General features: G+C 37.9%; 1 protein-coding gene across 33 annotated transcripts in view; it reads left to right on the top strand.

The window, feature by feature from the left end:
• The window catches only part of TLK2 (tousled like kinase 2), a 131,848-nt gene that overhangs the window by 81,359 nt on the left and 23,925 nt on the right, over positions 1–26,564 (top strand). For all 33 annotated transcript variants that reach the window (XM_086357101.1, XM_086357092.1, XM_086357102.1 and 30 more), the window contains 5 exons: positions 1,413–1,523; positions 2,748–2,884; positions 20,963–21,115; positions 24,513–24,579; positions 25,627–25,724. In XM_086357101.1, the coding sequence (XP_086213227.1) occupies positions 1,413–1,523; positions 2,748–2,884; positions 20,963–21,115; positions 24,513–24,579; positions 25,627–25,724 (566 nt within the window). The remainder of the gene's footprint in view (positions 1–1,412; positions 1,524–2,747; positions 2,885–20,962; positions 21,116–24,512; positions 24,580–25,626; positions 25,725–26,564) is intronic.

Genomic DNA, 26,564 nt, shown 5'->3' with positions numbered 1-26,564 from the left:
TTGTAGTCTTTCTTTGGATCTAGAACAGTGCCAATGGAATGGTTATGTCAGAAAAGAAGACACAAAGGAGAGATGCCATTTTTTCAAATTGATGAGTGCTTGTGTTTCTGATTCGGAGGGACAGGGGAATAACCACTACTCTTTTTGTCTCCTTTCAGACAGGCATGGACCATTGATTGAGTTTTTCCATTTTAGTTAGATGTTTGGATAAGGCTGCATCAGGACCTGCTAGTCAGGTGCTATTTTAAACCTGAACACAAAATCATTAGTGTTGGAAACCACAAAAATTTAGAGTTTTTAAAATTTAAAATAAACTGCCAAAGATTGATTCCATAAATTTGATTATAGATTTTAAGGGATGTTCACCTTCCAAAAGTAGATTGGACTTCATATATATGCATTATATGATCTTTGGCTTGCAGATTTTTAAAGTATGAATTAGACATATTTAACCAAATGTCCTTGTACTTGGCCTTTGGTAATGTGGTCCATGGAACTCATGAGCTCTCTTAGAAGAACTAATAGGAAGAAATTATGAGGAAAGTAGATACTTGGAGATGGAAACTGTTGCACAATGGTCACTTTAAAATGAAGCTTCAAAGTCTCAAAAATTGAGTGTGCTATAGTATCATTTATTTGCCAAAAGAGTAGATATCTTTTGTTTAACACAAGAGTAAACTCAGGAGTTGCAAGTCAAAATTGACCTGGGGTTAGTGGTTCTTCGCTTCTCTGTTATTGTAGGAGTCTTGCATTTTTCAAAGTATTTAGCCCACCCTTCTGACCACAGCTAAATCAACTGTGTATTTACATTCTGGTTTTCTTGAACCAAGACCTTGTATTCAGCTTGTTTGTTAGTTCTATCTTATGTGGGCATGGGTGTGCCTGGCTTCTCTGGTAAAAAACATTTATGTAAATCCATGTCTCTTCTTTGGAAGGAAGAACAGAAGAGCAACAATTGAACATACAGAACATTATGTGTTGTTTTTTTAGTAGTGCTTATTCACCCTTTGTAAGTATTTAATCTATAAATGCTTAAAAGTGCTACTTAAATGAATTCTAAATAAATATCTCATTCATGATAGATTTTTTCTGTTATTTTATGACAGTATTAGCATGTGTGGGGTACTGATTTATCTGTAACTGGCTTTGGGGAGGAGTAAAGTATGACCAGTAGAAAAACATCCTACTTCTAGTAGCAGAATTCATCTTTAATAAATGATAAGTTTATTAAAAGAAAATCAAGGAACAAAGTATTTACCTTCTTTTTTTAAAGACATAGTTACTCTTACCTCTTTAAATCTCAGTTTTGCTTATAATTTAACAAAAGAAATGCTTTTCAGACTCCCTAGAAACTGCTTTTGTATTAATCTGTCTTCCTTGGAGCTAATTTAAAAAATTTTTTTCCATTGAAGGCCAACTGTGATTTGAGACGGCAGATTGATGAACAGCAAAAGATGTTAGAGAAATACAAAGAACGATTAAATCGATGTGTGACAATGAGCAAGAAACTGCTTATAGAAAAGGTAAGTGATAAGTAGTGGCCTCAACTCTGTATTCCAAGATGCTTAGGGTGTGCCATTGTTGTGACTTCTAACTTTTTACCTGAAATGAAAGTATTTCAAAGTAGGAAAGGACTGACCACAGCTTTAGTTCTCTGTCTTATGTGGGCATGGGTGTGCCTGGCTTCTTTGGTAAGAAACATTTATGTAAATCCATGTCTCTTCTTTGGAAAGAAGAACAAAAAACCAACAAAGGGCTTTTGGGTTTAGGAAAGGGCTACTGGGTTGCCATAGTGTTAAAGACCCCACGTGCCACATGCCAATGCAGAAGACTCAAGAGATTTGATCCCTGGATTGGGAAGATCCCCTGGAGTAGGAAATGGCAACCTACTTCAGTATTCTTGCCTGGAAAATTCCATGGGCAAAGGAGCCTAGTGGGCAATAGTCTATGAGGCTGCAAAGAGGCAGGCACGACTGAGTGACTGAGCACACAGCACATCCTATTAATACAGACATTTAGCAATAGTTTTATGTCCATTTCAGATATGGTATTTAGAGTAATTTATATATATAATAATGTGATAATTAAGTGTTTCGTATTTTAAAAAACTAGTTGGCAATTACTTGTATATGATTATTTAATTGGCTGATGCCTCCTTTATTATATTAATAGTAAGTGATTAGTTGCAATTTGCCTTTAGTAATTATTTCTTATAATTATTGAAATAAATATTTAATTGTTTATTATATATCATAAATAATTAATGTCTTAAAATTTGTAAAACATATCTCCAGTAGTTATTTATCTTACAGTGAAAAGTTTGAAGATGACAGTACTTCCTAATGAAATTATTATAAGCTAGAGGTTTGAGACAGACTAGTGGTTTGTTTTTTTGCTGAAATCTTTGAAATGCTATTAAAGGGACAGGGAACACTGATAAAAAGTGAAGTGAATTCTTTTATTAATGTCAAAGATACTGAGGAGAACTTTGCTTCATCTCTTAATTCATTAATTTTATAGAAGGGAAATTCCACATTTATAACAGAAATGTATGTTAGTATATGTTGATGTAGAATGCTTATGGGTTATATAAAATGTTTATAGCTTTAGGGAACTTCCTGAAATCAGTGTAGATTGAGCCAGTTGTCCTAAACTTTGAGCAGTATAGTACAAAAAACAAACATAGCCCTGCATCTGAGTTCTTGTAGGAAAATACGATTATTTTCTATTTGTCCTTTTCCCCTAAGTCAAAACAAGAGAAGATGGCATGTAGAGATAAAAGCATGCAAGATCGCTTGAGACTGGGCCACTTTACCACAGTCCGACATGGGGCTTCGTTTACTGAACAGTGGACAGATGGTTATGCTTTCCAGAACCTTATTAAGTAAGTGAATTGTGATGATAAAGTTGAGAACTGAAAGTTGGTTTGGATTTTTAAATTTTTTTGTAGTTGTAGTCATTAATATCTTAGTAATGGTAGTCTTTTTTTCATTCAGTTTTGTCTCCACATGTGTAAAGAATTGTAAGGAATGAGATAAAGTCCTGAAAAAATGGCAAATAATCAGAGGAATAAAAAACAAGTTCTATATTAAAGCTTAAAAAAATCAGAATTGCCAAAACTAAGGAAGAAAAAGCTAAGACTTGACTTGATATCATTTTAATTATGTAATAAGTTTTCATGAGGAGTCTGCCCACTCCCAGCATTTATTCTGGGTCCACAGAAGATTGAAATAGGCAAAGACCCAAGGAAGGATTTCCCGAGTTTGGTATAAAACAAAACCTTGGAAGAACGTACAGGACATGCTCCTGGGGCTCTTTAAGGGGAGAGTATCCAGTCTGCAGAGATAGTCACCTTCTTGAAGGTGAGCATTGTGCCAGCGGTCAGGCTGGTGAGCAGTCCCACTGCCTGTGCCTGTCAATAACTTGGAATCTTGAGCCCTCCTTCACTTTATTATAACTTTGGTTTAAAACCTTCAAGTATTTACTCCAAAGAGGGAATTAACATTTAAAATCCTAAAATTCCAACTGCATAAATAGCTAATATCAGCTCAGGACTTTAAAAAAGAAGTCTTAAAAGTTGCGATACCTTTTGGTGTATCTTACTTATTTTGATTTTGTAGATCGTTTCCGTTTGAGACTGGGTTGCAGTGGGTGGCACATTGTATCTTTAATCATGGGCTCTCACACTTCTGATCTGTAGTTTACTGTAGGTTCAAGGGTTCCATAGACTGCCTATCCTACCTTTTTTTCCTTGGTGAAATAACATATTGGGCATTGATTGGAGAGGATACAACTACTTTTGAATACTAATGAAACATAAATAACAAATTTGTCTGAAAGAAAAGTACAGGTACTGATATTATTAATAATAATTTGTTAATGGGAATTCCTTGGCAGTCTTGTGGTTAGGACTCAGTGCTTTCACTGCCAGAGCTCAGGTTTGATCCCTGGTTGGGGAACGAAGATCCTGCACGCCGCCCCATGTGGCATGGCCAAACTAAAACAAAACAAACTTTGTGGAAACCCACCTCTGGATTATAGTCTGTGCTTTATGTGTGATACATGTGGTATCCATGCTGAGCTCTCTGTGCTCAGGTTAACAGAGTTGCACTAGGGCAGTATAAACAGCTGCTGCATAGAGGCATGATGTCTATTCCTCAACACCCTGACCGTGATGAGCAAATTGCCCTGGAAGTGGCTCTCCATCCAATTTTGTCAGAATGGGACGGAAGATAAAACACATCCCCCATGATTGGCCAAAGTCACTTAATGCTCACACTGAGTCCCAGATGTGATAATGACCCCTACTAGTCCATGACAATGGTTATTCCTCAGATGGCAGTTTTTAAAATGTCTAAAGACTTAAACCTGAGTGGTTAGTGGATTTGTTTAGATATAAAATGTAATTACTTTTAAGATGTGATTGTAGTTTTTGCTGATAGTAGCAAGTATTTATCATTTTGCTCTATAAGCAGCCTATTGCCCAGAAGGTTCTGGAAATTGCATATAGTTAGAGTACAAAAGGATGACTTTGCTGTAGAGCCTTCGGACCAGAGAATTTGGTATTATCTACATGAGATCCCTAATCAGAGTTGTTTCTCCAAAGTGGATAATATTTTTTTGATGATTTTAAGTAATATAAATTGCAGACTATCCATCTCTCCTCTTGGGAAGCTGTTTCTGGCTGATACCTTTTTTTATTTGCTTGCTTGTTTTTTGGCCACACTGCACAACTTGTGGGATCTTAGTTCCCTGACTAAGAACTGAACCTCAGCAGTAAAAATGCTGAGTCTTAACCACTGGACCACCAGGAAAGTCCCCTGGCTAATGTCTATTAATTTTAGGTATTTTAATAATATCTTCTAAAATTGTGCTTTAATAAACCAATTTCCTTTCTTAATTTTAATGCAGAATTGAAGTTCTTTAGTTATAGAAGGCTGTAGCTGATATCCTTACAAATGATAATTATCTGTGTATAAGAAGCTCTATGACACATAACTTGGTGGGTAAGGTACCTGAACACCAGGTTGCAGTACTAATTTTTATAGAAAGAGCAAACCTCTTGACATTAAAAATTTAATCAAGTGATCAAATATAGTCTGAACAGTAGCCTCAACACAGTTCTTTTATTCTCAGTTTGTACCTTGGCTCTATTTTGACTGATCTTTATTAAGATTCTAAAACAGATTTGCTGTCTAATAAAAAGATCCTAAAAGATTTGTAATGATTTTTGACCAGGTTAGTAAGTTTTTCTAAAAGGTATTTTGAACTTGTTGAAAAAGTAACACATTTTATAGTTCTGAGAAGTTAGTTACAATAAATTCTGTTGTTATTCAGTATGTAACTTTTTTATTTAAACAAGTCTTGAAGTCTCAAATAGTCAATGGCAAGGCAATAAAAAAATTATTATTAAGATTTTCTTTATATTGACATAAACAACATTAAATACGGGGATTTGACCTGTATACAAAACTGTGGCTGTTTAAGACATGGATCATCAGAGGGAGTAAATGAAATTGTATAACATCATTGTCCTAGTCCACAATTATATTCTGGTGTATAAGGAATTATAGAATTCCATTTTAAAGTGATTTCATGTGAACCATCTGATTCTTGGCATATGACCCATAATAAGTGATAAAGCTTTTTAAAATTTTTTTATTAAAGTATAGTTGATTTACAGTATTCCAGATGTGTACAGCAAAGTGATTCAGTTATAGTTATATATATGCATTTGTTTTCAAATTCTTTTCCATTGTGGGTTATTGCAAGATATTTACTATAATTCCCGGTGCTATATTGTAAGTTCTTGTTGTTTATCTATTTTATATATAGTAGTGTGTATCTGTTAACCTCAAATTCCAAATTTATCCCCCCATCCTTCCCCTTTGCTAGCCATAAGTTTATTTTCTATGTCTGTGAGTCTGTTTTGTAAATAAGTTCATTTGTATCATTTAAAAAAAAAAATTCCACATATAAATGATATCATGTGATATTTAGAGAGACAACTCTGTTGATCCTATAAGTATCAGTTCTCCCTTGGGTGGTATATACCAGTTTCTAGTAGACACAGAACATGAAATCCTGGGACTCTTTAAAAATTCTTACCTGGGATATTCAGGTACTATCTGTAGATCACCACCAAAATTACTTTGGTCAAAATAATATCTGCAAATAATGTGCATTTGTTTTTTTAACACCTGTTCTAGTTATGATACAGTTTTGCTATGGAGGGTACATAGAATCGTTTCCTGGGCTTCCCTGGTGGCTCAGAAGGTAAAGACTCTGCCTGCAATGCAGGAGACTTGGGTTCAATTCCCTGGAGAAGGTAATGGCTTCCCACTCCAGTATTCTTCCATGGAGAATTCCATGGACAGAGGACCTTGGCGGACTGCAGTTCATGGGGTGGCAAAGAGTTGAACATTCAGAAAACTAAGATCATGGCATCTGGTCCCATCACTTCATGGGAAATAGATGGGGAAACAGTGTCAGACTTTATTTCTGGGAGCTCCAAAATCACTGCAGATGGTGATTTCAGCCATGAAATTAAAAGACACTTACTCCTTGGAAGGAAAGTTATGACCAACCGAGATAGCAGAGACATTACTTTGCCAACAAAGGTCCGTCTAGTCAAGGCTACGGTTTTTCCAGTGGTCATGTATGGATGTGAGAGTTGGACTGTGAAGAAAGCTGAGCGACGAACAACTGATGCTTTTGAACTGTGGCATTGGAGAAGACTCTTGAGAGTCCCTTGGACTGCAAGGATATCCAACCAGTCCATCCTAAAGGAGATCAGTCCTGGGTGTTCTTTGGAAGGACTGATGCTAAAGCTGAAACTCCAATACTTTGGCCACCTCACGTGAAGAGTTGACTCATTGGAAAAGACTCTGATGCTGGGAGGGATTGGGGGCAGGAGGAGAAGGGGACGATAGAGGATGAGATGGCTAGATGGCATCACCGACTCGATGGACATGAGTCTGAGTGAACTCCGGGAGATGGTGATGGACAGGGAGGCCTGGCGTGCTGTGATTCATGGGGTCACAAAGAGTCGGACACGACTGAGCAACTGAACTGAACTGAGCAGCTAACACTTTCATTTTCATAATCATTTCCTCGGGCTATCATCACTAAATACCATAAACTGGGTGGTTTAAAACAACATAAATTTAATTCTCTCACAGTTTAGGAAGTCAGAAACCTTAAATCAAGGTGTTGGCAGAGCCGCTCCTTCTGTGGCTTCTAGGGAGGATCCTTGTTTAGTGTTCAGTGGCTTGCAGTAGCATAGCTCAGTCTGCCTCCGCTTCACATGGTGTTCCCCTGCGTGTCTTCTTTTCTCAGGAGGACACCAGTCAAATTGGGTTAAGGGCCCACCCTACTCCAGTATGACCTTATTTTAACTAATTAAATCTTCAGTGACCCTATTTCCAAAGGTTATAATCTGAGGTACTGGGGATTAGCACTTTAACACGTCTTTTTGGGTGGCACAGTTCAACTGATAATGGTACCTAAGACTGATTGTCTTGTTATTATAACTGACAAATAATGGCTTGCTGTTTGTTTATTTGGCTGAGCTGGTTCTTCATTGTGGCATGTGGAATCTATTGTATTTCCCTGACCAGGGATTGAACCCAGGCCCCCTGTATTGGGAGCTCGGAGCCTTAGCTACTAGATTACCAGGAAAATCTCAATAATGACTTTTTAGAGTTACTTAGATTTAAGTGACATAAATTTATCTGGTCGTCAATACTTTTGTAAAAGATAGTACAAATATTCTTTCTGTGGGTGGTAAAGGGTGAGCATTCCCTAAAATTGATGAAATGGAAGTAACCTTTAACAGTCAGGTCTATAAAAGGCACTGTGGAGAGAAGATGGCAGAGGAGTAGGTGGACGTGGAGTACATCTGTCTCCACGGATACATCAGGAATACACCTTCAGACACAGAAGTGCATGCAGAACACCAGCTGAGAGCGGACAGGAGTACCTGACCAGAAGAAAAGAATATATAGAACCACGCAGAACTCGGTAGGACCAAGGAACTAGGGGGAAAAACAAGTGTTAGTAGGACCTGCCCCTGGCTGGTGGGGGAACTGAAGCAGGAGTCTGATCCCCACATTGGGGCAATTGTCTGAGTCAGAGGAGAAACATTTATGGCTGAGAGTGAGCTGATCTGTGACAGCATAAATGGAATGAGAATCAGACAGTCCTTGCCACAGCCATACATATCCCGGACAGGGACGTGGGTCCCCTGAAAGGTGCAGCAGCTGGGAGCTGGAGTTTAGGGGTTGTGGAGCAATCCTAGGGCAAGGGCTGCTGTTGCCTGTGGAGAAACAGATTTGAGGGGTTATGGGGGAGGAGATTGTGGTGGGAAATGCCCATGGAGGAAAGCCATGCAGCCATGGAAGCAAGGTGATGCTGCTGAGTCACGTGTAGTGGATGGAACCATCGCCATAGCCTCTCTCCCTACACGCCAGCATCAGCAGCTTAACAATAGAGAGGCTGGCCCGTCAAACCCTGACGCAGTGAACTACGGACCTGGACCCCACTCAGGATGCCCCTTTAAGTGGCTGACGCACTGATCTAGAGTGGGACCCCAGCTAGGCGGCCCCTCTCTGTGCGTGATGCACTGAACAACAGAGAAGGACCCCAGGCAAGGGAGCCCTCTTAGTGCCTGAATTGGCGGAGCTATGGAGAAAGACTGGTCAAAGAGACCTTCTGATCACCAGCCATAAGAGGCTCAAAAAAAAGATTCTGATAGGGCCATAACTCCTGGGGTGGAGGCAGTCCATGTCTCTGCACACTTTGCACCGCTAGGTGTAAGCCAAGCAGCTGTGCCACCTTCACTCTCAACTCTCACTGGGGCAGAGCTGCCATAGGCAAAAAAAATCTTGCGTCTATGCGTGCAGGGTCACTTCAGTCATGTCCAACGCTTTGCGACCCTATAGACTGTGCCCTGCCAGGCTTCTGTGTCAGGATGTGGGGTTCTTCAGGCAAGAATGCTGGAGCATATTGGCTAATACTGGTTGCCATACCCTTCTAAAGCACTATATTTCCTGCTGCTCTAGCCTCCAACTCCCCTGAGTACCTGGTGCTGCCAGAACCACTGTGACCCAAGCAGCTACACCACCTCCACACCTGGCCCTCACAGAGGCAAACCCAAGTCCTCCAGGGCAGCCTCAGGGGCAAACCCCAGTGGATGACCTACATGCAGAAGTGGAAATAAAACCACCATTGAAACCCAGGGCAGTGTGGCTGAGGAAGAAGACCCTAAACCTTCTTACCAGCTGTACAAACTGCAGATTAAATCCACACGATCAACTAGGCAGACTCTGTCTATGGAATATATGAAAGGTCACTGAGAGCTCCCACAAAAGAAAACACACTAGCTCTGATAGCCGTGGACATTGGAGACAAAAACACCCAGGAGTAGGACCAGATTAGAATCTGAGCTGCCCCCACAACAGGTCCAGAGATCAGTACATTGTTGGAGGGCATCCTAGGGAGGTAAGGTGAGGGAAAGGATCCTGATAGCAGTGACTCAAGAAAAATATTTATTATTCTTATCTTTTGACTTGTTCTATAGATTCTTTTGGATTTTTTTTTTCTTTTTGTTTCCTTTTTTACCCCACTCTGTTGTAGTTGTTGATTTTATTGACACTAGGAAATCTAATTAAGCTTTAGAACTTCCTCAGTCACATTTTTTATTGTTATTATAAACCTCTGCCTCTACATTGGGCTTTTGCATTCTGTGGAGTTTTCCTTTTTCTAATTTCTTCTTCCTGTTTTTTTTTTTTTTTTCTTTTTCCTAATTTTAATTTTTAAAAAACTGTTATATTTTTTCTACATTTATTCCTCTGTTTGCCTTTCCAACTGTTCTTTTCCCCTTGCAGTTAATCTTTAATGTATATAAATCTGATCTACCTCTGTTTAACTTTGCATATCTATTCTTTCTTTGCTTTCTTCCCTTTCCTCTCAACATATTTGTTCATTTTGTTTTCATTGCTTTATTCCCCACTTGGCACGTTGCTTTAGTTTTGTTTTCCAGTTTGTGCTTTAGTTAGTTTTGTTCTTAACTGGTAAATATAATTTTTTATTTCCTTTGTTTGCCAGGTCAATATACTGTATTTTTGTTGGACTGTTTTGACTTTGCTCGTGGGTGTATATGTATATTCCATTATTTTAATTATTATTTGCCTGATTTTGTAAGTGTCATTTGTCTGGGGTTCATCTCTGGTTTCTCGTTTTGGATATTTGTTTTAATCTCACTTAATGCCAGTTGGAGAAGGAAATGGCAACCCACTCCAGTGTTCTTGCCTGGAGAATCCCAGGGATGGGGGAGCCTGGTGGGCTGCCATCTCTGGGGTCACACAGAGTCGGACACAACTGAAGTGACTTAGCAGCTGTAGCAATACCATAACAAACTACTCGTGGAATCTTCATTCCTGACCAGAGATCAAGCCCTGAGCCTTTGGAGTGGGAGCACTGACTCCAAGACCCTAGACTACCTGAGAACTAACCCTAGGGAGTATCAGATAGTGAGAACTCACACAAAGGAAACCACTTGAATACAAGACCTGAATACAAACCAGATCATCAGTAGACAGGATTACCACTTCCCTCAGCCTTGCCAGTCAGAGGAGAAACAAAAATTTAGCATAAATCTCACTCTATAAGAAGCTTACACAAACCACTGGACCAACCTTAGGAGGGCAGAATCCAAAAGGAAGAAAGAATTCAACCTTGAAACCTGGGGAAAAGGAGACCTCAAACACAATAAGTTAAAATAATGAAAAGGCAGAGAAATACTACACAAATGAAGGAACAAACTAGAAACACAGAAGTCCAAATAAATGAAGGGGAAATAGGCAAACTACCTGAAAAAGAATTCATAATAATGGTAGTAAAGATGTTCAAAAACCTTGAAAACAAAATGGAGAAAATGTAAGAATCAATTAAAAAAGACCTAGAAGAATTAAAGAATAAACATAAAAAGACAACACGATTACTGAAATTAAAAATACTCTAGATGGAATCAATAGCAGAATATCTGAAGCAGAAGAAAAATCAGTGAGCTGGAAGACAAAATGGTGGAAATAGCTTCCAAAGAGCAGAATAAAGTAAAAAGAATGAAAAGAACTGAGGATAGTCTCAGAGCCCTCTGGAACAATATCAAACCACCAACATTCGAGTTATGGGGGTCCCAGAAGAAGGAAAAAGAAAAGGTATGAGAAAATTTTTCAAGAGATTATAGTTGAAAGTTTCCCCAACATGGAAAAGGAAATAGTCACTCAAGTCCAAGAGACACAAAGAGTCCCACACAGGATAAACCCAAGGAGAAACACACCAAGACACATAATAATCAAAGTAACAAGAGTAAACACAATACTAAAAGCAGCAACAGAGAAGCAACAAGTTAAAAACAAGGGAGACCCCATATGCTTAACAGCTTATCTTTCAGCAGAAACTCTGCAGGCCAGAAGGGAATGGCAGGATATATTTAAAGTACTAAAAGGGAAAAATCTACAACCAAGATTACTGTACCTGGCAAGGATCTCATTCAAAATTGATGGAGAAATAAAAAGCATTTCAGACAAGCAAAAGTTAAGAAAATTCAGTACCACCAAACCAGCTTTTCAACAAATGTTAAAGGGACTTATATAGTCAAGAAATACAAGAAAAGAAAAAAGATCGAGAAAATCAATGCCAAATAATTAAGAAAATGGCAATAGGAACATATATATCAATAATTACTTTAAATGTAAATGGATTAAATGCTCCAACCAAAAGACACAGACTGGCTCTATGGATACAAAAACAAGACCCATATATATGCTGTCTACAAGAAACCCCGTATACGTGTCTAAAGACACAGAGAGACTGAGAGGATGGAAAAATATATTCCATGCAAATGGGAAGCAAAAGAAAGCTGGAGTAGCAATCCTCATATCAGACAAAATAGACCTTAAAATAAAGAAGATTACAAGAGATAAAGAAGGACACTACATCATGATCAAGGAATCAATCCAAGAGGAAGACATAACAATTGTAAATCTCTATGCACCCAACACAGGAGCACCTCAGTACATAAGACAAACACTAACAGACATAAAAGGAGAAATTGACGGTAACACAATAATAGTAGGAAACTTTAACAACCCACTTACACCAATGGACAGATCATTAAAACAAAATTAATAAGGAAACACAAGTCTTAAATGATACATTAGATGAGATGGATCTCATTGATATCTTCAGGATATTCCATCCAAATGCAGAAGAATACACCTTCTTCTCAAGTGCACATGAAACATTCTCCAGGATAGACCACATCGTGGGTCACAAATCAAATCTCAGTAAATTTAAGAAAATTGAAATCGTATCAAGTATCTTCTCCAACCACAGCGCTATGAGATTAGATATCAGTTACAAGAAAAATGCTTTAAGAAACAGAAATACATGGAGATTAAACAACACATTTCTAAATAGCCAACAGGTTACTGAAGAAGTCAAAAGGGAAATAAAAAAAATCTAGAAACAAATGACAATAAAACTACAACAACTCAAAACCTACGGGACACAGGAAAAGCAGTTCTAAGAGGGAAGTTTATAGCAACACAATCCTACTTCAAGAAACAAGGAAAACATCAAATAGACAACCTAACTTTACACCTAAAATAACTGGAAAAAGAACAACAACAACAAAAAAAAAAACATAATTAGTAGAAGAAAATAAATCATAAAGATCCAAGCAGAAATAAATGAAAAAGAAATGAAAGGAACAATAGTAAAGATGAATAAAACTAATAGGTGGTTCTTTGAGAAGATAAAATTGACAGGCCTTTAGCCAGACTCATCAAGACAAAAAGAGAGAAGAATCAAATCAACAAAATTAGAAATGAAAAAGGAGAAGTTACAACAGACAATGCAGAAATACAAAGGATTATAAGAGACTATTTGAACAACTATATGGAAATAAAATGGATAACCTGGAAGAAATGGACAGATTCTTAGAAAAGTTCAATCTTCCAAGACTGAACCAGGAAGAAATAGAATTTATGAACAACCCAATTACAAGCACTGAAATTGAAGCTGGGATCAAAAATTTCCCCAAACACAAAAGCCCAGGACCAGATGGCTTCACAGGAGAATTATATCAAGCATTTAGAGAATAGCTAATGCCTATCCTTCTAAAACTCTTTCAAAAAATTACAGAGGAAGGAACACTTCCAAACTCATTCTGTGAGGCTACTATCACCCTGATACCAAAACCAGACAAAGACAACACACAAAAAAGAAAACTATAAGCCAATATCATTGATGAACATAGATGTAAAAGTCCTCAACAAAATTCTAGCAAACAGAATTCAGCACATCACACAGCTCATACACTGGGACCAAGTTGGCTTTATTCCAGGGATGCAAGGATTCTTCAATATATGCAAGTCAATCAGTGTGATACACCATATTAAAAAATTGAAAGATAAAAACCATATGATCGTCTCAATTGATGCAGAAAAAGCCTTTGACAAAATTCAGCACCCATTAATGATCAAAGCTTTTCAAAGAATGGGCATAGAAGGAACCTACCTCAACGTAGTAAAGGCCATATATGATAAACCTAGAGCAAACATTATTATCAATGGTGAAAAACTGAAAGCATTCCCCCTAAGATCAGGAACAAGACAGGGGTACCCATTTTCACCACTATTATTCACATAGTTCTGAAAGTCCTAGATACAGCAGTCAGAGAAGAAAAAGAAATAAAAGGAACCCAGGTTGGAAAAGAAGAAGTAAAGCTCTCATCGTTTGTAGATGACATGATACTGTATGTAGAAAACCCTAAAGATCGTATCAGAAAATTACTAGAGCTAATCAGTGAATTTGGCAAAGTTGCAGGATACAACATCAATACACAGAAATCACTTGTATTTCTATATACTAACAATGAAAAATCAGAAAGAGAAATTAAGGAATCAATCCCTTCACCACTGCAACAAAAAGAATTAAGTATCTAGGAATAAACTTACCTAAGGAGACGGTGTGATCACTGACCTAGAGCCAGACATCCTGGAATGTGAAGTCAAGTGGGCCTTAGAAAGCATACTATGAACAAAGCTAGTGGAGGTGATGGAATTCCAGTTGAGCTATTTCAAATCCTGAAAGATGATGCTCTGAAAGTGCTGCACTCAATATGCCAGCAAATTTGGAACACTCAGCAGTGGCCACAGGACTGGAAAAGGTCAGTTTTCATTCCAATCCCAAAGAAAGGCAATGCCAAAGAATGCTCAAACTACTGCACAATTGCACTCATCTCACATGCTAGTAAAGTAATGCTCAAAATTCTCCAAGCCAGGCTTCAGCAATATGTGAACCGTGAACTTCCTGATGTTCAAGCTGGTTTTAGAAAAGGCAGAGGAACCAGAGATCAAATTGCCAACATCCGCTGGATCATCAAAAAAGCAAGAGAGTTCCAGAAAAACATCTATTTCTGCTTTATTGACTATGCCAAAGCCTTTGACTGTGTGGATCACAATAAACTGTGGAAAATTCTGAAAGAGATGGGAATACCAGACCACCTGATCTGCCTCTTGAGAAATTTGTATGCAGGTCAGGAAGCAACAGTTAGAACTGGACATGGAACAACAGACTGGTTCCAAATAGGAAAAGGAGTTCGTCAAGGCTGTATATTGTCACCCTGCTTATTTAACTTGTATGCAGAGTACATCATGAGAAACGCTGGACTGGAAGAAACACAAGCTGGAATCAAGATTGCCGGGAGAAATACCAATAACCTCAGATATGCAGATGAAACCACCGTTATGGCAGAAAGTGAAGAGGAATTAAAAAGCCTCTTGATGAAAGTGAACATGGAGAGTGAAAAAGTTGGCTTAAAACTCAACATTCAGAAAACGAAGATCATGGCATCCGGTCCCACCACTTCATGGGAAATAGATGGGGAAACAGTGGAAACAGTGGCTGACTTTATTTTTCTGGGCTCCAAAATCACTACAGATGGTGACTGCAGCCATGAAATTCAAAGACGCTTACTCCTTGGAAGGAAAGTTATGACCAAGCTAGATAGCATATTCAAAAGCAGAGACATTACTTTGCCAACAAAGGTTCGTCTAGTCAAGGCTATGGTTTTTCCTGTGGTCATGTATGGATGTGAGAGTTGGACTGTGAAGAAGGCTGAGTGCCGAAGAATCGATGGTTTTGAACTGTGGTGTTGGAGAAGACTCTTGAGAGTCCCTTGGACTGCAAGGAGATCCAACCAGTCCATTCTGAAGGAGATCAGCCCTGGGATTTCTTTGGAAGGAATGATGTAAAAGCTGAAACTCCAGTACTTTGGCCACCTCATGCGAAGAGTTGACTCATTGGAAAAGACTCTGATGCTGGGTGGGATTGGGGGCAGGAGGAGAACAGGATGACAGAGGATGAGATGGCTGGATGGCATCACTGACTCGATGGACGTGAGTCTCAGAGAACTTCGGGAGTTGGTGATGCACAGGGAGGCCTGGCGTGCTGCGATTCATGGGGTTGCAAAGAGTCGGACACGACTGAGCGACTGATCTGATCTGAAGGAGATAAAAGAACTGTACACAGAAAATTATACGACACTAATGAAATCAAAGACAACATAAACAGATGGAGAGATATTCCATGATCCAGGGTAGCAATTATCAACATTGTGAAAATTACTATACTACCAAATGCAATCTACAGATTCTATGTGATCCCTATCAAATTACCAATGGCATTTTTCACAGAACTGGAACAAAAAATTTCACAATTCATGTGGAAGCACAAAAGAGCCCAAATAGCCAAAGCAGTCTTGAGAAAGAAGAATGGAGCTGGAGGAATCAACCTTCCTGACTTCAGAGTATACTACAAACCTATAGTCATTAAGACAGTATGGTACTGGCACAAAAACAGAACTATAGACTAATGGAGCAAGATAGAAACCCCAGAAGTAAACCCATGCACCTATGGGTACCTTATTTTTGACAAAGGAGGCAAGAATATACAATGGAACAAAGACATCCCCTTCAATAAATGGTGCTGGGAAAACTGGACAGCTACATGGAAAAGAATGAAATTAGAATACTTCCTAACATCATACACAAATATAAACTCAAAATCGATCAGAGACCTAAATGTAAGACCAGAAACTATAAAACTCTTAGAGGAAAACAAAGGCAGAACATTCAATGACATAAATCTAAGCAAGATCCTCTATGACCCACCTCCTAGAGTAATGGAAATAAAAACAAAAGTAAACAAGTGGGACCTGATTAAACTTAAAAGCTTTTGTACAGCAAAGAAAACTATAAGCTAGGTAAAAAGACAACCCTCAGAATGGGAGAAAATAATAGCAAATGAAACAACTGACAAAGGATTAATTTCCAAAATATATAAGCAGCTCATACAACTCAAAGCCAGAAAAACAAACAACCCAATCAAAAAGCAGAAGAAACAACTGAACAAACTTTTCTCCAAAGAATATATACAGATGACTAACAAACACAGATAGCATATTGAAAAGCAGAGACCTTGCTTTGCCAACAAAGGTCCGTCTAGTCAAGGCTACGGTTTTTCCAGTGGTCATGTATGGATGTGAGAGTTGGACTGTGAAGAAAGCTGAGTGCCGAAGAACTGATGCTTTTGAACTGTGGTGTTGGAGAAGACTCTTGAGAGTCCCTTGGACTGCAAGAAGATCCAACCAGTCCATTCTGAAGGAGACCAGCCCTGGGATTTCTTTGGAAGGAATGATGCTAAAGCTGAAACTCCAGTACTTTGGCCACCTCATGCGAAGAGTTGACTCATTGGAAAAGACTCTGATGCTGGGAGGGATTGGGGGCAGGAGGAGAAGAGGACGACAGAGGATGAGATGGCTGGATGGCATCACTGACTCAATGGACATGAGTCTGAGTGAACTCCGGGAGATGGTGATGGACAGGGAGGCCTGGCATGCTGCAATTCATGGGGTTGCAAAGAGTCGGACAAAACTGAGCGACTGAACTGAACAAACACATGAAAAGATTCTCAACATCACTCATTTGAGAAATGCAAATCAAAACTACAATGAGATATCACCTCACACCAGTCAGAATGGCCATCATCAAAAAGTCACCAAACAATAAATTCTGGAGAGGGTATGGAGAAAAGGGAACATTTTTGCACTGTTAGTAGGAATATAAATTGATACAGCCACTATGGAAGACGGTGTGGAGATTCCTTAATAAACTTGGAATAAAACCACCATATGACCCAGCAGTCCCACTCCTAGGCATATACCCTGAGGAAACCAAAATTGAAAAAGACACATGTATCCCATTGTTCACTGCAGCACTGTTTACAATAGCTAGAATATGAAGCAACTTAGAAGTCCATCAGTAGAGCAATGGGTAAAGAAGTTGTGGTACATACACACAATGGAATATTACTCACCCATAGAAAGGAATGCCTTTGAGTCATTTCTGATAAGGTGGATGAACCTAGAACCTATTATCAGAGTGAAGTAAGTCAGAGAAAGGTAAATATCGTATTCTAACACATATATACGGAATATAGAAAAATCATACTGAAGAATTTATGTTCAGGGAAGCAAGCAGTGGAGAAACAGACATGGAGAATAGACTTACAGACATGAGGAGAGGGTGAAATATATGGGAAGAGTAACATGGAAACTTACATCACCATATGTAAATTAGATAGCCAATGGGAATTTGCTGCATGGCTCAGGCAACTACAGGGGCTCTGTATCAATCCAGAGTAGTGGGATGGGGCAGGAGATGGGGGAGAGGCTCAAAATGGAGGGGATATATGTACCTATGGCTGATTTCATGTTGAGGTTTGACAGAAAACAAAATTCTGTGAAGCAGTTATTCTTCAATTAAAAAAAAACACCACTGTCATATGTGTTGGACATATAAGGGTTAATAAGACACAGTTCTTGTTCTAAGAGAAGTTACAGTTTGACATAATCAGACTTTATTTTCCCAAAACAAACCTAAATGAAATGTCACTAATAGACTACTTTAGGTGACTTTTATAAGTATAAATGAACAGTTTCAACATCAAGAATTAATGTAAGAATGCATATTACATACAAGAGTTGATCTTTGTTATATCAATTTTCATGTGCAATCAAGCTCTCTTATTCTCAGAATGTACAGTTGAAGATAGTCTCATGGTGTTTTGGCACCAGAGTACCCTTTGTTTATGATTTGTATATAATGGCGATGGGGCTCCTTTCTTTGTGAATTTGGAAATCAAATGTGCAGATTCTCCCTGAAAACAATAGCAAATAAGTTTTATTTATATTTAATAAGGGTAACTGTTAACGTAACCTTCCAAAGCAGTTAGTCTCCAGTAGATGAAATGTTGTAGTACTCCTCTGGTACACTATGGACTATAATTAAACTATATATTGTATGGTTACCTTCAGAGAGTTCAGAGTGCTTTGAACTCATGGCTCCTGAAGGGGTGCAAATGAGCTTAAAGATATTTTACCAATTGTTTTGACTGGGAAACTCATATTCAGAGAAGATACATGTTTTCCTCAAGGACATTCATTGAGTGAGAAGGAAATTGTGATTTTTACCTAAGGATTCTGTGTCTAATCCAGAAATCTTTCAAGCCATGAATTATTCATAAACATACATTTTTGGAGGGAAAGGTATATCTCTAATAGTTAAAAGATTTTTTTAGACAAGCAGACAATGCTTGAATTAAAATTTCTACTGTCCCATTAGATGTCCATCAGCAGACGAATGGATAAGAAAGCTGTGGTACATATACACAATGGAATATTACTCAGCCATTAAAAAGAATACATTTGAATCAGTTCTAATGAGCTGGATGAAACTGGAGCCTATTATACAGAGTGAAGGAAGCCAGAAAGAAAAACACCAATGCAGTATACTAACACATATATATGGAATTTAGAAAGATGATAATGATAACCCTATGTGTGAGACAGCACATGTAGAGACACAGATGTATAGAACAGTCTTTTGGACTCTGTGGGAGAAGGTGAGGATGGGATGATCTGAGAGAATAGCACTGAAACATTTATATTATCATATGTGAAACAGATCGCCAGTCCAGGTTTGATGCACGAGACAGGGTGCTCAGGGCTGGAGCACTGGGATGACTCAGAGGGATGGGATGGGGAGGAAGGTGGGAGGGGGGTTCAGGATGGGGAACACATGTAAATCAATGGCTGATTCATATCAATGTATGGCAAAGAACACTACAATATTATAAAGTAATTAGCCTCCAACTAAAATAAAGTTTAAAAAAAGTAAATAAATTGACATCTAATCTGTAAGTCAGCTTATCTTGAAGCCAAGAAAATGGTATTATCAAAGAACTGGTATTTCTTTGCAGTACTGTGATGAGGTTAACCTTGCTTACTTACAGTGTTGCCCTTTTCGATGTGGCAGCATAAGTTGTATTATGGGGGTCTGCTCTGGGGTATAGTCTTGTTTTTCTGGTTGCCGTTCTTTTAAGAAAGGTATCCTGAATCTGGAAATAGTGTAGAAACTGACAACTAGCGTTCAGAGAAGAGGGTCAAGTAGACATCATTTGAGAATATAGGTTTAAAAAATTAGATTCTGTCATTCTGCAAAAGTGAAATTTGGATCAAGAAAGGGAGATGGGGGGCTAAAAGCATGGTAGAAAGAGAAGAGGACAGGAGCCAGCATCTGACTTGTCAACTATGATGAGTGATTTAAAGATTTTAGTCTCTTAAGTGGTTAATCCCAAATCTTGGTATGCTTTTATATACCTGGTCTAGAAACCTTAGTATCTGTCAGGTAGCAGGATTCATGAGAGAAAGTGAAATACTTACATTGATATTTGTATTGACTTTTCGTTTATAAGCTAGTTTATTTTTAAAAAATTAGACATTATTAGGAAATACTCTGGAGAAGGGAATGGCACCACACTCCAGTACTCTGGCCTGGAAAATCCCATGGATGGAGGAGCCTGGGTAGGCTGCAGTCCATGGGTCTCGAAGAGTCGGGTATGACTGAGCGACTTCACTTTCACTTTTCACTTTCATGCATTGGAGAAGGAAATGGCAACTCACTCCAGTGTTCTTGCCTGGAGATTCCCAGGGGTGGGGGAGCCTGGTGGGCTGCCGTCTGTGGGGTCGCACAGAGTCGGACACGACTGAAGTGACGCAGCAGCAGCAGGAAATGCTGTAATAGAAATGGTGTTAAGTATCCTGAGTCTTTCATATGTCTTTTATTCATTCATTTTGTGTACCATTTTCTGAGGAGTTTTTACTTGTTGAAAGGCTTCTTTTTGCTTTCTCTAAATGCTCATCCTTGTTCTTAAAAAACTTAGTTTGGGTTTCTACCATATTAGTGTTTGGGAATGACTTGGGAGTGGTAATGGCTCACTTGATTAGAATAAATGATAGATTCAGAAGGAAAACATTTTTTCCTTTGTTTATCATTCCTCAAATTTGGTATCTTTCTAGATAGATTTTGAAGAAACTATAATCCAATTAAAAAATAAAAAGGCACTTGGAACCCTTTTTTTTTTTTACATAAACAGTTATTTAATGGGTTCATTACCAGGAGTTGTTTTCTTAACTGTTAAAAAGCAATAAGGAAAAAAAAAAAAGCAGTCAAGAAAAAAAAGCAATCAAAGTTTTTCCTTTTGAGTTGGAAAATTAGGTCACAATAGAAATTTGATACTGTTTTCTTCCTGCCCACTTTTCTGCTCTGAGAATTATTGTAATTAGTATATTAAAAGTACAGATTCATTACCAAAAACAGCTCTATCACCAGATAGTTGGTTCTTCAAACCTGAAGTTAAAATCAAATCTCTACTTAGGTTTATTTTTCTGAAGTCTATCGAATATGCAGGTGACAAGAATATTTATGTTTATTCCTTAGCCATGTTCAAACAGTTTTGACCTTCCTCTGTGCAACATCTTTTGTATCTCTAGGCAACAGGAAAGGATAAATTCACAGAGGGAAGAGATAGAAAGACAACGAAAAATGTTAGCGAAGCGGAAACCTCCTGCCATGGGACAGGCCCCTCCAGCAACCAATGAGCAGAAACAGCGGAAAAGCAAGACCAATGGAGCTGAGAATGAAACGTATGTTCTTTATTAACGCGAAGTAAGATACTGTATTCTCCCCTGAGATACAAACCTCCTGTCGAGCGCCACTGGAAGAAGTGATAAATTGTGGAGATTTCTAGAGCTTAACCTTTCTTTTTAGTTACATTAATAGATTTGCTCAACTCATATAAAAGTTGTACACAATTAACTCATTTTCTTAGTCCTAATCTTATATAAGAAGTTTCGAATAAGAGGGAGAAAAAGAATGTCATTAAACTTGATGTCATGCTCTTTGGCCAGTCTTAAAACAAATGTGATGTCATTAGGTATTCAAATGATGTAACTGCTTGTGCGTGCTTCCAGGCTGTGGTATGTTGGTGTCACCTTAAGGGGATTATCTGGCTCTATTTCAGACTGAAGAACGCACAAGTGAAGAATGCTATTTAGTAGTCTGAAGAACACTAGTTACCACTCACGAATTTAGATGGAACCTAAGAAAAAATAGGTATTATTTTAGGAAAAGAACATTTTCCCAGTAAGCCAAGTCTTGACATTCCCAGTTGTTGTTTGTTTATTTATTTTTTTCTATTCTGAGAACCTAAGGAAAACGCCAGTATCTTCAGTTGCAGTGTAGTCATCTTTTTCACTGCTAGTCAACAAGTATTCCTTAGTTACCATGAATAGGAGCAGTAGAATATTCAGAGTACAGATGCCTTCTTTCTTCAGTCCCTCCCCATATCAGATTTCCCTAATTGACTTTTGAATTCTTGACCACTAAGAGAATCTTCCGCTAGGACAGGCAGTGGCAAACTTTTTCTCCATTGGGCCAGATAGTAAACACTTCAGGCTTTGCACACTAGAGAGTCTCTGTTGCCACTACTCAACTCTGCTGTTATAGCTTGAAAACATTCATAGGCAGCACGTAAGTGAATGGATGTGGCTATTTCCAGAACAGATTACTAGCCGAATGGCCCACAGGTTGTAGTTTGCCAAGTAGGCAGGACTGCTGAACAGTTAGAATTAGCATGGGAAATAAAACCAGCAAATTACTTACCTATTTTAAAAATTTCTTATTCATGCTCATCACCACTATCTTTAAGAGGTTTTCCAATTAAAAGGGAAGAAGAGATCTATAAATGTATAGAAAATCTCTATAGAATTGATGGTAGCCATAATGTCAGTTTCTGAATTAGGTGTTTGAATGTTTGAAATATAAAACATATTTTTCATAGAAATATTCATTGGTATTATAATCAGTATTTCCCTAGTGGCCTTATTGGTTTTTCAAGGGAAAAAGAAATTTCTTAAAGCTGTCATTGTAGGGTTTAATTGTAGCTACAAATGAGAGCTAATGATACCATGTAATTTATTGACTAATATGTCTTTTGCCTTTAGTGTTTTCATGTTAGTTCACAAAAACATATTAACCCATAATCCACTTCAAGTATAAAAATACTTATTACCATTGTTAAAAGTTCATGACATCCCAGAAATGTATCTTTCTTCATTCCAGTGAGAAAGCTGGCTTAACACCAGTCCTCACCCAATACATACCTGATGTCTTGGGGAGCCTTTTCCTTGACATTCATTTAGTAAGTCTGTGTTAAATGCTTATTATAGGTTCGGCCCTGTTCTGGACACCAGGGTGCAAAGCTGAAGGAGACAGCCCAGCCTTAGGACTCACAGTTTATTTAGGGAAAATGAACAGATGAATAAACTAATAGTCACTTTTAAGTATCATGATAAAGGTATGCACAGTGATTAAGTCTGGAAAATGTCTTCACTAGATTCTAAGCAATATCCCCTTTCAAAAAGTCCAAGTGGGAGACTTTCCTGCTGAACCAGTGACTAAGACTGCTCCCAATGCAGGGGACCTGGGTTTGATCCCTGATCAGGGAACTAGATCCCACATGCTAAGAGTTCTCATGCCACAACTAAAGATCCCAAATGCTGCAACTAAGACCCGGAGCAGCCAAATAAATAAATAAAAATATTTTTAAAAAATGTTCAAGTAGGAACCCAGTTTTGAAGAATTCTTCAGGCAAAAGTTGTATACATTACTCTGATTATTGTCTTCTTTCATAACTCCTACATTTATTTTGTGAAGGAACTCTTCTTCCAGTATTATTTGAAAATTATTTCATGCCAATGAATAAAACCATTGGCTTAGAAATAGCAAAGTGGGCACAGGTTGTTATGTTTTGTTTTGTTTTTTGCCATAGAATAATAATTAGAATTCGGTCTAAGCCAGTAGAGTGTAAGTAAGCAGTTGCCATCTGGAGTCCTGAGTAAAATCCAAGCTGGAAGGCCTTTGGTCTAGTCTTTAATAATTAAGTATCCATGGCTCATTCCCTTGGCCAGAAGCCAAAAATATTCCTCTTGTGTTGGAATGGGTTTTATTATCCTTTCCTGGTACTTAACGTGTTTTAGGTAGAGAGAATTCTAAGCTATGATTTTTTTCATTTCTCCCTTTTTTACTGGTATGATATGGGATAATAGATGTAAGTATTTCTGCAACTATGGAAAGATAGGTGTGTGAACCCTGATGGGAGTATTTCTTGCTATTTTTATCTTCTTTTAGTCAGACCTCAGCGACTCTATTTTGTAGCTCTTCCTGGTTGATAGGATAGTTGTTTCTTCTTTCTCCTGCTATTTAGAATATATCTAAACAGTGACATCTAAAATTTTGAAGTATATGTGTGTGCTTCTAGAATGTGAAGAGGGTGAAGATGGAGGAGTAAGCTATCACTTCTTACATGCTCATTCTTGAGATATGAGGATGCGATCAGGGTAGGTAGAACATGAAATGATCACCCATGAAGTCAGCCCTTTGAGAACTGTGTTGAGTAGGATTTCACAAAGTATAGATTCCTTTCATATTCTCATTGTAGTAGTCACAACAGCTTTTTTAGATAGATATCATTGCTTGCTGTGTTTTTAGGAAATTGAGGTTAAAGTTTCTTGCCCAAGGTCACATGGTCAGAATTGTGAACCCTAGTCCTCAGACTCCAGATCCTGGACTCTGTCCTCTAGGTTCTTCTCCTTGTATCAAAGTCCAAGAGTTATCAAAAATAACCAAATATGTTGGCTTATTAATATCCCCCTTAAAAAACTTTTAGACATATAATTTGGCTACCTCTTCCAATGGATTTTCATCTGAATAAGGTATATGACCAAACTCATCTCATAAGTAATGTAAAAATAGAGGTCATTTATTTTTCTCACCTTTTTTTAATAGACTTCCAGCTTTGAAGTCCTTTGTATACATCACATCTGATAAATCACAGTTTTCTCTTGTCAAAGAATTGCAAGATAATCTATCATTTGGTCATTTTAACTAAGTTAAAGTGAATATACTGTATAGTATTCTTTGGCATGTCTCTTTAAATATGATTTCAAATAATTTACTGAAATTTCTGTCATTATTTTCCAGGTTAACATTAGCAGAATACCATGAACAAGAAGAAATCTTCAAACTCAGATTAGGTCATCTTAAAAAGGTAAGTATAATGAGAAAATGTGTCTGAAGAAATGGAATTTTTAGTTTACATTTGGTGTTGAAGTTGTTTGGTCATTTGGGCAATAATAGCTTCACATACCTGTGGAAATCATTAATAGTTACTTTGGGTCACACCTGTATTCTAATGGAGTTCATGTCTTTCAACTTGCAAGTCAGCTCCAAGCCCCCAGTGAGAGTGCCTTTTCCACCAATGATATACCGATATTTCATTCTGTATGCCTCATAGGTCCCCACAAGTGATTATCTTTTTAGTAAAAAATAAATATGAAGTAAGAGCAGACAGTTCTGAAAGTGAAGTTACTGTGCTGTTGTAAATGCATAGCAGCTCTTGTCTGTCACCTAAGCTGGCTGAGAAGAGGAGGTGGCGCACCAACCGTATTGTAACACAGAGGCACCCACGTGGAATTTGTTGTTGACAGTGTTCACAGAGGTGTCTTTGATATAGGTCACTCGTCTCTTAAATTCAGTAGTGTGTGCTTTTTGATGGGTGCTGCTTATCAGGAAGTTGATCAATAAGTATTTAATAGATTGCTCTTAAGGTGTGCTTATCATCTCTCCCTGCCCTTCTCAGATCTTGTTAAATCAGTGGAATTTAAAAGCACTGAGTAGAATCACAGTTATAGAACAGAACCAGTTAGAGAAGCTGATTTTAAAAACCTGATTTAAAAACCTGATTTGTGTTTTTAAAAAAAAGAAAAAAAGATTGCATGCCTGTATGTATACATACAAAATATTTCTGGAAATTTATACAAGGAACTTAACAGTGATTGTATCTGGGGAGTGGCCATGGAGAGGGTGGAAGCTTTTCACTTTTCCTGCTGTTCTTCTCTGTATGGTTTGAGTTTTATTTATTATTTTGCTGTGGGATCATATTTAAGATTAAAATTCCAGTTCTTAAAAAAAATCTTTTTCAGTGGAAAACATCTCAGCTTTTCTTAAGAGGGATGTCTGCTTTTGTTTTTGAAATGAGAGTCTAAAAAGGTAAAGTTTCCTGTGTTCTAAGCTGTTTCTTTCCTTTTCACTTTAGGAGGAAGCAGAGATCCAGGCAGAGCTGGAAAGGCTAGAAAGGGTTAGAAATCTACATATCAGGGAACTAAAAAGGATACATAATGAAGATAATTCACAGTAAGCAACTTGGGGGTATGTTGGGTTGGAGATTGCTGAATACTTTCTGACATGAATTGTCCAGAATGATATTTTTGCTTATTGTAAATTTGGTAAACCATTCCATGGTGTATTTAACTCTGTTGTAGGTGTAATAATACGTTTTATGAACAAAATTATGATTTTCATTGGTTTAAATACATATAAATATATTAGGGTTATATATTAACTATATGTTTATACAAACAGCACTTTTACGCACATAGAGCTCATTAAGGCAATGTAACTTTGCAGTCGCCAATGGTTTAGGTACACTGTGTGCTCAGATTTACCCTCCTAGCCTTACTGAAGCGGAAGCATTAGGGTGGCGGTGGGGTGGTGTGGAAAGATGGTTGGGTTGAAAATGACACTCAGTTTCTGAATGACCTTTACAGGTCTTTGAAGTGTTGAGATTTTTAAGAAAGACTCAAGTTCAGTACATTAATTGTAGATAAATGCTCATCTTTGTAAGTCATTTAAGGAATTAAAACTGTGAAAAGTAGATTGTAAGTGGCAAGTGGCTTCTAACGATAATCCTTTTATTCCCCCCACATTTTTCTAATTCTGAAACATGGAGGTTTTGGCATAGCTACAGCTTGTATATTTTTGTTTGGCCAGAGTGAGCCATGGACTTTGCTTTCTATAAGTGGCAGCAACAGTAGCTACCGTTACTGTGCACTCTCTGTGTCAGGCAGAGTGCTAAGTGCCCCTGTGTTCTGTCGTTTAGTTGTCACAGTAGCCCATTGCAGTAGGTCATCTTCAATACATAGATCTGGAAAGTGGCTTAGAGAAATTAAGTTAACTTGTCTAGCGACTAGTGTG

The sequence above is a fragment of the Bos grunniens genome, chromosome 19 (genome assembly GCF_055505025.1).
Source record: "Bos grunniens cultivar Pamir isolate PY7600 chromosome 19, Bosgru_T2T1.0, whole genome shotgun sequence".
Lineage (NCBI taxonomy): Eukaryota > Metazoa > Chordata > Mammalia > Artiodactyla > Bovidae > Bos > Bos grunniens.
The sequence above is the reverse complement of the archived record's forward strand: the minus strand, read 5'-3'. Positions and strand labels throughout refer to the sequence as shown.